Genomic DNA, 14,248 nt, shown 5'->3' on the forward strand with positions numbered 1-14,248 from the left:
CTTCGGGATAGTTTTCAGAAAAGAGTAATCACTTTCAATATGAAGCAAGAGAGGAAACTGAGATTTCCAAGATAACCTTTGAGCTAAGTTTTTTTAGCACTAATTTCAAATCATATAAAGTAGTTTTTTTTAAAAAAACATAAAGAGTAGTATCACATTTTGGAAGTAGTATTGATCACCGATGTGGAGGAGCGTTCAAAGAACCCACAACTTTCATAAACCATATAGCCACCATGGGTAGAAAAGGGTCATACTTTTTGGATGAACCCTTTTCACAATATACTAGTAGATCCATAAGGCAGTTCAGGTCTTATACCTTTGGCCGGGTATAGGACGTGTTGGCAGCGTGAGGTAAAGTGTTGTATCATCACTATCTCTTAAGTGATGGTTGTCGGTTAGAGAAACTCCCACGGCAGTAATTGCATGGTTCTTCAAGAGGTTCTGCTTAGTAGGAATGGGGGTATGAGATTTCATTCATGCATTGCACAAGTAGATTTTGAGAGGAAGTATGGTATGTCTTTTATTATAATTATGAATTGACATCTGTTTATTTTGCATACATATCAGAGTTATTTGTATCCTTGCATACCGACAGAGTTGAAAATATTGTTCTAAACAACTTTTCTTTATAATGCACATGTCTTAAACTGCCTTATATTGAAATGAGTTTAGTTAAGTATTCATGAGTAGAGAAGAGTCAAGGTAAGTGTTTCTTTAAGAATCCCTTTTAATCCTATGTTGTTTTAGCATTCCAACTCGCATACTCGTACATTTAATATACAGCTGTCAGTTGGGCGCATCGTATTATGATACAGACGCAGGTAACGAGGATCGACATCCAGTGCACCGTTTATCCAGTTGAGCACTCCAGACTCAGTTGGAGAGCCTCCTTGTATTCTAGAGGACATCTTTTATTGCTTTCTAGTTAGTTCGTTAGGATGTTTTGGAATTTGTCCCAACATCCATCTCATTCATGTTAGAGGCTTCATAGACAATTAGTAGTTCAGTAGTCTTTGCATTATCATTATTATGTTAAAGACTTGGATTCCCATTTTTGGCCAAATTGAATGTTATTCTTTTAACATTCTAAGTTATATTATTTAGTTATTTGAGTAAGTCCATAATATTAGAATCTTCCGCTGAGCTAAGTAAGTCAGGCCAAGGGTTCGCTCGATAATGGTCCTCGAGTGTAAATCCCGCCAAGGATGTAGGCTCGGGGCGTTACATACAAGGAGTTCTAATGCATGCATTAGCACGATTAAATACTCAATTACTCCTAAAATATTTTCTTCATATTTTCCACCATATTTGTAAAGGATATCTTGTAACTAAATATTTTTTTAAAAAAAACAATGTGTAATACATGCTATTTTAATACACTCAATTAAACAATAAATAAAAAACAATCTTTGTATATCAATAAACGCTTAATTAATACAAATCATTATACATTTTATTGACCATCATTTTTATACTAAAAGATAAAATGATCGACATAATATTCAAACCCGACATGCAACTTTGATAGTATTCAAACATGACATGCTACTTTATTGAATTCGCTTACTCTGTAGCATCCAGGGTATTTTTCAAACATATAAGTCAGTGCCAAAGAACTCATAAATTTCAGCATCTTAATAAGTTTTGAGGTCTAAAATCAAATTTTATAAGATATTTTATTTTTTTAGTTATCATATATAAACATAATGATTCTTTTGAAATATTTGGAAAAATAGAAACAGCAAAGTCTTTAAAAAAAAAATTGAATATTAATAGAATTCCTAGCACAAGATATAATATCTCTTTCGAAGCCACCGAATATTGTCACGTTGCTCGACAAGTACAAAAAGATTACCTAGACATATGGTTCCCATGTTTTGACATAAACCTCCTGAAGGGAAGTTTAAGTTGAATATTGATGGTTCCTTGAACTTCAAACCACAAATGGAGGAGTCATTAAAAATCAACTAAGCACGTGAATTGTGGGCTTTGCTTGCAAAATCAGAGCACAAAATGCCCTTCATGGAGAAGTACTGGTATTGTTACATGGATTAAATATAACAAAAAACAATAGTAACTTCAAAACATGTGCTGGCGGAAACTGATTTTTAGTGACTACTTAACACTTTGAATAGCAATTGCCTCATGTACTCACATATATACACACGGATCGTAAGTTGCTGCTAATACACAAGGAAGAATCATCCCTGAAGCTCATTCCGAGAAAGGCTAATATAATAGCAGACTCGCTAGCTAAATACGGAAGGATCCAAACATGATATACAATCAGCCATATATTTTTGCAATATCTCCTTCTCTTGTAACAAATGATCTCGAAAGAGATGTAAATGGAACTATATCTCATAAACTAGTTTCACTTTTGTATGGATAAACCTTCATATCAAATATATAAAATCCTTTTCTTTCTTAAATAAAAAAACAAATATCCAATTAATTAAAGCCACGAGCTAATTCTTAAACTTTTAGATTAATCTTTCGTTTCTTCTCTTTCTCTTGAAACAACGCTAAAGTTATTAACTAATAACTTGATAATCATTGGTGCGAAATCTTTACGGAAATACACTTCTTATAAACATCTCCCGAGTCGCTCTATATTCTGAAATCCAAGAAAACATCAACAATACTGGTACCCTATAAATTTGATGTCTTTGATTTTTAATTATTAAACCACTTTCTCTCCAACATTTCAATTTTATTAATCACTTTGTCAAACTTCAATTTCGTCGATTCACTTATAATCAATTTTCAAACATTTTCTTTCACTTTTTTTCATTTCAGTTTCTATAGAAAAGTTTCCTTTTATTCCCTATATAAATTTGCAACATTTATCACCTATCATTTTCTTAACATAGTTAAATTTTATGTTATATCATTTGTCAGACGGGCAACACACATTGATTAGCGTTGTTGGTCATTAGCGAAGGCTATATGATTTTCTAACAAAATTATTGAGGCTTTGGTACTACATCATTTTCATTCGTTTGTCTTTTTTTGGTTTTATTTCAAAAATATATATATATTCTTTTTTTGTCAACTTTTTCATTTTAATTTTTCATATAATATATTTACGATCATAAGATTTTGATATATTATACATACTTTTTAAAGATAATATAAGGTTTGAATTATTATTTTTTAATTTCGTCTCAAGTAAAAAAAAATTGACAAACCTTTTCATTAAAAAAAATGGAAACAAATGTTGCACTGCCTGAAATTAAACAATGGAATCAAATGTTGTACTATTCATAGAAAAGTAAACCTTTTCATTAAGAAAAATGACTTTGTATCTCAAAAATAATTCAATTATGTTAACAACTTTGCATCTGTAAAAGAAAACCTAAGGGAGTAAACTCTGAAAAAAACCTTTTAAGTTCTATAATCTATTTTTGATTTTAGGTTATTAATGTGGTTGAGTCGCTCCTGATTATGTATTGACATATGTATTATTAATACATGATAATTCATGGTATTATTAATGCAAGGAGTTTTAATGTAAATACCCAATTGCTCCTAAAAATATTTTCTTCATATTTTTCATCACATTTGTGAAGGATATCTTCGTAAATAAATATTTTTTTTAAAAAAAAATATGTAATACATGCTATTTTAATACACTCAATTAAACAATAAATAAAAAACAATCTTTGTTTATCAATATACGCTTAACTAATATAAATTATTATATATTTTATTGAACATTATTTTTGTACTCGTTGCTAAATGATAACATAATATTCAAACACGACATGCTACTAGCATTATTGAAATTACTTATTCTGTAGCTTGTATTTGTATTCAAACATGACATGCTACTTTGTTGAACTTGCTTACGCTGAATTCAATAAAGTCAGTGTCAAAGAAATCATAAATTTCAGCATCAAAATAAGTTTTGAGGCCTAAAATCAAATTTTATAAGAGATTTTATTTTTTAGTTATCATATATAATATAAATGTAATAACTATAACATACTCAATATAATTTTATTAGTAGATTCTTAAGAAATTAAGATGTATGCGAACCTTATGAAAATTTTTATGAAAAAATATATTATAAAATAAGAATAATAAAATCTGACTCAAAAGATTTAAAAGATAATATAAAGATACTGAAATAGTTACGTTCAATTTGATAATAAGTTGATAAAATAATATTAAATTTGATTTATTGCAGTGCTTGAAATTCAAAGAATACACCAAAAAATAAATTTGCTTTTTTTTTAATAAACACATAACAATAGATTTTGCATAATACAAAAGGTTTGACTTTTTTATAGACTTAAGAATATTCAATAATGAGAGAACAAAAATCAGCAGGCGATATAAATGTTAAATATAAGAATAATAATGTTGGTTCTTGATAATTATCGAGATATAAATAAATCAACAAAATATAGTCACGTAAGATTTGGGGCCCTAAGTATTACTTTAATGGCCTTATGGTGGAGATGGCCCAGAGGCGGACCCAAACCCTCTAGGTAGGAATGCACGTGCACTCATTAACTTCAGACAGAATAATGTATTAATATGTATATGTATCTTGAGAAACTAACAGAAATTATGATATAATTAACCGTGCAACCATGAAAAGCATAGGAGTGTCATTGTGCTGCTGGTATAAGCTAGAGGATTCATTCGCAAGACCTGGGTTCGAATCCAAATATATAGTGCGAATTCTGCTTATATACTCTCAAGCTTTAATATCACAGCATGGTTTCATTGCCAACAGATGAAATAGCCCATGATTTTCCCCCTTTCTTTCGTGTCTACAAAGATGGCAGAGTCGAAAGATTTCATAACTATGTCTACGTTCATCCATCAGATAATTTCAATACTGGAGTTCGATCTAAAGATGTCAATAACAATTCAGCTCGCCTTTATCTTCCCAAAATAACCGAAAAAGAAAAAAAGTTTCCTCTCCTTATATACATCCATGGTGGAGGTTTTTCAATAGAATCAGCTTTTTCATCAGGGCATGATAAGTACCTACACTCTATAGTTACTAAGGCCAATGTGGTTGCGATATCCATTGATTATAGACTAGCTCCAGAGCACCTTTTACCTACGTTTATGATGATTCTTGGTCCGTCATTAGATGGACTTCTTTACATGTTGAAATGTGTGATCATCTTATATTAACAGAAGAAACAGTTATGGAGCCATGGCTCAAGGATCACGTAGATTTCTCACGTGTTTTCTTGGCTGGTGAGAGTGCGGGTGCAAACATTGTACATGACATGGTTGTTAGAGCAAGTGCTAGTGAAAAGCCACTAGGGGATGGTTTTAAGATTGCTGGAATAGCATTAATCCATCCATTTTTCGGTAACGATGAAGTTGATGAGTATTGTTCGTTTATTTTTCCAGAGTGTGAAGGACTTGATGATCCTAGGTTGAATCCAGCAGCTCATCTTAGGTTACTATCAAGTCTTATTTGTCGAAAGGTTATGGTTTTTACCGCGGAGAAGGATTTTCTAAGAGAGAGGAGTTTGACTTATTATGATGCATTGAAGAAGAGTGGATGGAATGGTGAGGTTGAGATTATGGAGACACAAGGGGAGGATCATGTTTTTCATTTGCTTGAACCAAATTGTGAGAAGGCTGCTCTATTGACGAAAAGGCTAGTTGAGTTTTTTAATGAGAAGATTTGATAAACAATGTTTGTCTGATTTTCATATTTGCTAGCTAGTACCATGGTTTAAATTAGTTTTTCGCCCGCGTCTTGATCATAATACTCGATAAAAGAACATTTAAGTCGTTCTTTTCAAGGCTTAGGCTATTTTTCTATTGAGTAGGATCGTCTCAATATGATTGGGGGCCTAGAGTCAAACTTCAATAGAATGTCTTAATGTTGTTATGGTATTCTGTTATTTTATAGAAAAAAACGTATATTAAATGTTAATTGAACAACATTACTATGAGGCATTAAGAGATAAATGACTGAGATTTAAAAGTGAAAGTTAGAGATAACACATCTTTGGTACGATCTATGTGAACAAAATTATAGTGGGCATATTTTAAGTTTATTCCTGACATTTGGAAAAATCACCATCTTATATTGTTTTCTGTTGAAGAAAAAAATCATACATTACTTGCTTGTTTAATTATTTCTGTTTGTCTTGGTTTTTGTTTAAATTCATCATGATAATAATCAAAAGGATAAACCTTGAGAAAGCAAGATGAAGTCTCTCTTCCTCTTAGATAAGGCTAGCCCGTTGGGTACTTTACATTAGAGCTTGTGTAGCACTCATTTCTATTTCTAGAGGAGTTTATGCACTCCACTTGAAGTCTACTAAACGAGTGTTAGAGGGAGTGAAGGAGCCAAGCCTTCAATTTTGAGGTTACTGAAATCTATGGCTGACTGATATTGCCCTTCGCCGTTTAGCTATAACATTATTTTTCTCGTTGATGATCATATGTCTAGAATCAATTTTGGGATTAGGCACAGTATGGAAAATCTTTGAAATTCTTGAGAGTTTGACAAGGAAACACGAATCAAGCCATAACCTTCTCTATTAAAAGAAAACCTTTTGCCTTTACTTAATGGAATGGTGTGTCAGACACATGATTGCTAACATCATCTCTAGACGGAATTCAATTCAAAATAAAAACTTTTGATATTCTAATTAAAAAGAGATGAACTATCTATAAATTTGTATGTAAGTGCATAATACGAATTAAGAAAAAATTGACCTGATTCCTCCTTGATAAGCTAAAGTTAAATGATTGAAGTCTTTTTAGGTTCAAATTAATTACTAATATTTTTAACAATACAAAATAGAGATTTGATACTTCAACTTGAGATGGACTCCGATCACAAAAGAAATCAAATTTTATTTATAACGATCATTTATCTTTTTAAGGATAATTTTTAAGCATGATTATTTCATTTGAGATACTCTTCAAATTAAACAAATTCAATATTCCACCAATAGCTCAAATATTTAAGTTTAGAGCGATAGAGTCTAGTAGTGATTGCTCTATCACCTAGAAAGATGGGAATATTGATTTATTGTTTTTATAAATCCCTTGAAACAATTCGCACAGCATGAATACTATATTGATATTTCAATTAAAGCTGTATCTATATATATATGTTTCTTGTCACTATTGAACATAATTATTTAGGTAATTACTCTACTCGCGATGGCTGCGTAATTGACAGAGGAGAAAATAGAATTTTCTATTTGATGCAATGTTCACTACACTAAATATATGTCATTGTCTTGCTTTATGATGTTTTCACTATGCTCATTGGTAAAGTAATTTGTTTGCTGTTACACAATCTTAGTATTATCTCAATAGGGAGTTCTTTAGGGCATTTCTAGCCTTATTTTTCTTTTGTCAGACACCTAATTTTAATTTTTAAATTATTTTTTTCATATAATATTATTTCTCCCCTTTTTCAAATAATCACCCTATAATAATTTCATATAATTTAAAATTTAATTTTTTTATTTAATTTAAAATTGCATTTTATTTTAAATTTCTAAAGAACAATTACAAATAATTAATAAAAGAGATCAACAAGTATTACCATAATCACAACTAAAATAATTTTATGGACCGTATACTTATTTTTTTGAATATTGTTAAATCTAAAAATAAGCTACCAAATTACTAAATTATAAAATAATTTTTTAAAACTATTGTGTTATGTTTTATTCTTTTATATTTAAATTATTATATTATGTATTGTATTTTTAAAATTAAAATTTTCATTGTATCATTTAAATTTTGTACATTCTTTAAAGTAAAAAATTTATAATATAGCACTTAAAAGTGACGAAATTTTACAAGAATTATGAATACCTGCTCGGACATCCTTTGTGTTGGTACGACAAATTCAAATACCAACACGACTTATTAGATACTTTCTTTGTCTTTTTCAATCATATTTATACGTAACAAATTGCAATTTATAGTACTTATATAATTTTAGAATATGTAATTTTTTTGTTTAAAAAATATTAAATTAATGTGATCTAATTTAACTTTGAGAATTAATCAAAATTGACATTTGAAAAGCACAACATGACAAACAATACCAAACGGAGAGAGTAAGGAAAGTGTTTTAAGAATATAATAATCGAAACAAATGAATATCAAATTACATTTTAAAAAATGTATTATTAGGAATTCAATAATTCAAAAGCCTTTTAGTTTGGATGAGTATTTCCAAAAGAATACAGAGTGAGATTATATTTTGAAACAAGTACAAGTATTTGCATCATGCTATGCCACACATGAACATGTTAACAACATCTCATGTTCTGATTATTTTACTAACTTACAATCCTGTACCTTGGAAATATTTCAATATCATAAAAAGTACATTCTGAAGATTTTAGATTACTCTTCTGTTTCTTCTCTTTCTCTTGGAACAGCACCAAAGTTGTTAACTAGTAAGTCGACGATTATTGGTACCAAATCCTCACATGGTACAGACTTCTTATAAACTTCTCCTAAATGCGAGTCGCTCCCTATTCTGCCACCCAAGAAAACATCAGCACCTTCAACAGTTTTGCCTTCCTTTCTAGTCAGGCATCCCATGAATCCAATATCGGCAACTTGAACTTGTCCACATGTATTTGGGCAACCTGTCCAGTGCATCCTCACTGGCTGTGTCACAGAGACTAGACGTTGAACCTCCTCGGTTATCTTCATTGAACGTGCTTTAGTCTCGATTATTGCTTGCCCACAGAATTGGTTACCAGTACAAGCCACCAAATTTCTCATGAGAATAGGTGGATCAGGTGAAAATCTGTTCTTTAGGAGAGGCTCATTGAGTAATGCATCGATCTTTGAGTTCTCGATGTTGGGAATAATGATGTTCTGTTCAACAGTCAACCGGAGCTCTCCCGAACCATACTCATCAGCCAAACGAGCTAGCTCGTCCATGTCATCTGCTTGGACACGACCAACCGGAATGTGAAGACCAACAAAGCTGTATCCTTCCTGTTTCTGCGGATGCACGCCAAGGTACTCTCTTCTTTCCCATTGTTTCAGGACCAAATCCTCTGAAGATTCTCTATCTAGCTTCTTTTGGGGCATTCTCTTCACAACTTCTGCCCTGAATCCTTCAACACCCTGAATCATTCAAATTAAACAGGGAGAAAATGATACCGGTTAGATCATCTACCGAAAAGTTTGGTTCTGCCTATAAAGCGATATAGTATTACATCAGCTAACACTAGTAAGCACTTCTATTCAAAACCAATATGTCATCATGGAACTCATGTTTCCCTATCAACACCATGTATGCTATGACTTTACCAACTCCAATTGAGGCCATACGAATGACAAATTATTATTTTTAACAAGTAAAACATAAACCAAATAAGCAATGCTACTCACCAGTTCGTCAATTAACCACATCATTCTTGTTTTCTGCCTGTTCCCTCGGGTACCAAGATCTCTATAAGCTTCTAATATAGCTTTGCAAACAGGGACTACATCATCAGCGGGAACCCATGCATCAAGAGGAATTGCCTCTGCACATCGCTTCGGACTGAAGAATCCACCCACAAGCAGGTTGAATCCAAATCGTCCATCTTTGGTTGCAGGCATATACGCAAGATCATTGATATGCGGATGCTCATAAAGATCATGTGACCCTATTACACATACATTCCACTTCCTTGGCCTGCAATATCGTAAAAATCTGATTAGCAGATGCTTTAAGTTAACCTCGATCAAAGCTATAAAGTTAAAACACAAAATTGTGAAATGTTTAGTGCAAAGGCTTACAAGTTAGTCACATCCACATTGCCACGAAAATTGGCGGTGACATATTGGGACAGCAAATTAGTGTAAGGCCTTGTGTCTACAATTTCATGAGGATCAATCCCTGCGAGAGGATTCCCCACCGGATTTCGAACATTATCCATGCCACTCTGCAGACTAGTCAAGCCAACTTCATCAAGTCCCTTTAGAATCTCAGGCACATCAGGTAACACAACCCCACGAATCTGCCAATTTTGCCTTGTAGTCACATCACCACATCCATCTTTTCCATATTTCCTAATCACACTAGCTAAATATCGAGTTTGATCACTCGTCGTTACTCCATTTGGAAGCTTCAATCGCATCATGAATCGACCATCTGAATATCACAAACATTAATACTAATATGACGAATGAATAAGTAAATGATCCTGCTACTTACAGTGGTGTTTTCTCCGATGGAAGAGTCCAAGCCACTTGAGGCGAATATCAATATCTTCTTTAGTTAGCTTTGATTTCTCGATCTCTTCAAGCGAGATCTTAGCAAGATCTTCAATACCATTTTCAGTGAATAATTTCATTGGTTCCTTTTCAATCTTCGCCTTTTCAGCTGGATTTATGCCTTGTCTGAACTTATCCTTAACTACCCAATACCCATCTCTTTGCTCAACTCTAGGCTCTAGTCTTTCAGCAGCTATCTCCGCCGCCCCGGACGATGGTACCGCCACCGTCTGCGGTGGAGTAGCATGAAGTTTGGAAAATCTATTAGAATTTGGAAGTGAAGTAGCTGAAAATTTAACAGAAAAAGAAGTCATTTCGGCAAATTAACAAGAACAAGTAAGTTACAAAACCAACTTAAAATTGAGAATTTAGTCGATTGAGGTAGCGGTGATCGTGCCGGTGGTGATGAAAGTAAGACCATTTTTGTAGTCGTGAAGTGGGGTAGGGGGGTACGGTGCTTTTGGACTCTTGGAAGTTCCAAAGGGTCGTTATTGTTTTAAAATTACAAGTGCTAATGACTAGGATATCCTTTCAAAGTTATTACTCCTCCGTTTATAAAGGTGATATAATTTGATTTGAAATAAAGTTTAAAAAATAAAAAATATTTTTTAATTTTGTAATTTGAATTTAAATTTATGTTAAATATATTAAAATATCTTTTAATTTTGTAATTTTAAACATGTTATGTAGAAAATTAAAATTAAAGAGTTGTCAAAAAAAGAAAAGGAATTATTATTTTTTTAAATAAACTAAAAAAGAAAATAGAAGGAGTACCACGTTTATGAAAACAACAATTTAATTTAATCTAATATGAAAATTTAAAAACTAAATAATAATATTTTTAATCTTATGAACTTAAATATATTACGTGGTAAGTATGAACTTAAATTTATTATATGATAAGTAAAAATAAAGTATTGCTAAAAAGTTATTGTATGTTTAAGAATATATTAAAAAGAAATATTAGTATATAAATTTTAGAAAGTGTGGGGTATAGAAAGGTCAACGGTGTGTTATGTGAAGCTCCCTTAGGGAGGTTGTTTTTAGTAAAGGGGCAACCTTTTGGGCCATCCATGGGTCAAGGAAAGAGACGTGTGGCCTTTTGATTAAGGCTACAGCATACATATTAAGAAAATTGCTTGAGGTGGTTTTTCTTATAGAGTAATAGTTTCTTTCATAATTATGAAATGAAGCTATAGTTCGTGGATTTATAAGATGTATGATAATACATATTTAAAATATGAAGAATTTATTGCACAATGTATTGGCACGCAAAAAAAAAAAAAAGTTTATTCACGCATAAATAAGATATATGGTAACCACACGCAAGTGAAGTATAATGTATTAGTGTATGTATGACACTTATATTTTACTTGTTCTTCCATTATAACTTTCTCTAGTTTTTATATGTGATTTATGATTTACCAGATGGATAATATGATTTTAGGTGTGCATATTTATATGATAAAAAATATATTTTAAAATATTAATTAAAATTCTTATAATTTGATTCTAACAATAGAAACTCTGACAAATAGTAATGGACAAAGGAGTATATGATATCATGTATTCATGTTGTAACTTCTATTTGTAATTCTTATATAATATTTTCTTTAGACAAATATCAAAGATTAATCGAATCATACTAATAATGAAGAGAGATTTAAGATGATGAGATAGTGTCAAAAAAATCTAATATTAACCATACAAAATAAGATAATTGAGAAATTGATATAATTGTAAAAAATTTAAAAATAATCAATCCAGCTATACCACTAACATCACCTAACAATTCATGTGATTCAATATTAGCCGTCAAATGGACGGGTTGGATTGAAATTGAAAATATTAAAATGGGTTCAATAGAAATTGGGTTGGGTCTTGACCCGCCCAAGTTTATTTTGGGCTCAAATGAATTAAAAACGAGTTGGGTCTTGACCCGCCCAATTTGATCCAATTAATCTCAATAATTTAACATATTGATATTTAACTTTTATAATCACAATTTAAATTTTCGTTCAAGAATTTTTTGTTAAAAAATTAATAAATAGATAGATAAATCCTAAAAAGATGTTAAATAAATAAATAATTCATACCTTTAATATAGGAACATATCTTAATAAAAAGTTTTAAAACGGTTTGAAATTGGAGATTGAATTGGATTCAATTGAGAATTCTCTTTAAATTGATTAATCTTGAATGAGTTGAGAATGAACAGAATTCAAATTATCTTGACCCTAACCCTTAAAATTATGAACGTATTGAACGAATTATCTACGTTTGAGTTTACTTTTGACACCCCTATTTAATATTTAAAAAAGAATAGTTCTATCATCACTATCTAAAAGTTTTGTTAGCGACAACTTGGTTACCACGAAACTGGTCGCCGCAGTTTTCCTACTTGACGGGGGCCACCCGGTACTGTTGGAACGTAGAATCATAGTTAATATATAATAATAAACAAAAAAAAGTCGCATTCGATTAAAAAGAATTAAAATAATTATTGAGTATGTTGTCGAGTATTAAATTTTTTTAAAAAAATTATAAATAAATTTTATTAAATAAATAAATAAATTTCTTACTTATTTTTTGTACTTAATATTATATTCAAAAAGATAATAAATTTAAAATATTAATATATAATCTAGACAAATATGCATAAGTGGACATAACATTACAAGAAAAGCTGAAAAGGTAGTCAGAATGCAGATTGCAGAGGAATTGGGTGTAGCTATGTTTAAGATGGATAAAAAAGAGTCATTGGAGACAATGCAGTTAGGAGCTGAAAATAACAATTTTGAGAGCAATAATCTACCAGACATGGAAAGCAAGAAAGTGAAGAACTTCAAGGATTGTGGGGTGGTGGGGATGGATGATATGGGATAAGACTTTATAGAGTTTATAATAATAATAATAATATTAAATAGAGTGTATTAGTAATGTTTGTACAAATAATATTTATATTATTTCTTTGTATTATTTGATTTGTGTATTCATACATTGCATAAAAATATTTATTTGTTAAGATATCCTTCACAATTATGGTAATAAAGATGTAAAAAGATTTTGAGGGGCAATGAGACCTTTAATAATGCTAAGCATGCATTAAAACCCCTTATATTACCTAAAAATTTATGGTATTAGCAATAAATACCATAATACACAAAAGAGAAATATTAGTTATACATAGTATGAAAAATATAAAGAGTTAATGCATGTATTATTTTTGCTGTTACATTCTACAAAGCGATTCTCTAGAAGTAAAAACAAGACGTGTTAGAAGTGAATGACACATAAAAAAAAGGAATAATACTTGTAGGACTTATTTTCGATTTAAGGAAGGCATTTTTAATTATTTTTTATTAGTTTTAAGCAACTTATCTTTTTCTATAAATATTATATCAAAAAAATATAATATTTAATAATATTTTACCCTATATCGGACACACTAAACAAAAATTTCAGTAAAATTTTTGTTTATCTATTTTTATTAGTTTTTGACTTTTAATTTCTATTAGAAGATCTTGTTGATTTCTGAGAATACACTTATATTAAGTAAAATTTTCAATTTAATATATAATCTTCTAACATCAACTACATCAATTAATTTTCTAATTGTTACCTCCCATCTAAAACTTCAAAAATTAATAGATTCACTTAGTTTTCTTCCGCAACAATATTTTTCAAGCTAAGAAAACTGTAAGTACGATAAAATTGAAAAAAGAAAAACTCATAATTTGCTTAAAATTAATAGTAAGCCCTATGGTCAATAGCACGAAAGGTACAAAATAGAAGATACAGTTACTGTGCAGTTTGACAAAAAGTAAAGAAAAAGATGAAAGTGCGTTATATTATATTTTTGTAGAAAAATAATAAATTTGTTGGCCTCCAAGAACAGCCAAGAGTCTTCTTTATCAACTAGCCGCCACAACATGTCATTGAGCCAAAGGTCCAATTGCACATTACATAGAGCTAAACTGAAGATATTTTATTTAATTACTCCATT

General features: G+C 30.6%; 1 protein-coding gene and 1 pseudogene across 1 annotated transcript; one reads left to right on the forward strand and one right to left on the reverse strand.

The window, feature by feature from the left end:
- The first annotated feature begins 4,713 nt into the window (after positions 1 to 4,713).
- LOC107032709 lies at positions 4,714 to 5,936 on the forward strand (annotated as a pseudogene).
- Positions 5,937 to 8,101: 2,165 nt separating this feature from the next.
- Positions 8,102 to 10,722, reverse strand: LOC107032698 (ferredoxin--nitrite reductase, chloroplastic-like). The gene is made up of 4 exons (XM_015234272.2): positions 10,184 to 10,722; positions 9,766 to 10,120; positions 9,373 to 9,661; positions 8,102 to 9,105 (listed from the first exon to the last, which is right to left on the reverse strand). The coding sequence occupies exons 1-4, from the start codon at positions 10,554 to 10,556 to the stop codon at positions 8,368 to 8,370; spliced, it is 1,755 nt and encodes a 584-aa protein (XP_015089758.1). The 5' UTR covers positions 10,557 to 10,722; the 3' UTR covers positions 8,102 to 8,367.
- Positions 10,723 to 14,248: the final 3,526 nt, after the last annotated feature.

This window comes from Solanum pennellii, chromosome 10 (assembly GCF_001406875.1).
Source record: "Solanum pennellii chromosome 10, SPENNV200".
Lineage (NCBI taxonomy): Eukaryota > Viridiplantae > Streptophyta > Magnoliopsida > Solanales > Solanaceae > Solanum > Solanum pennellii.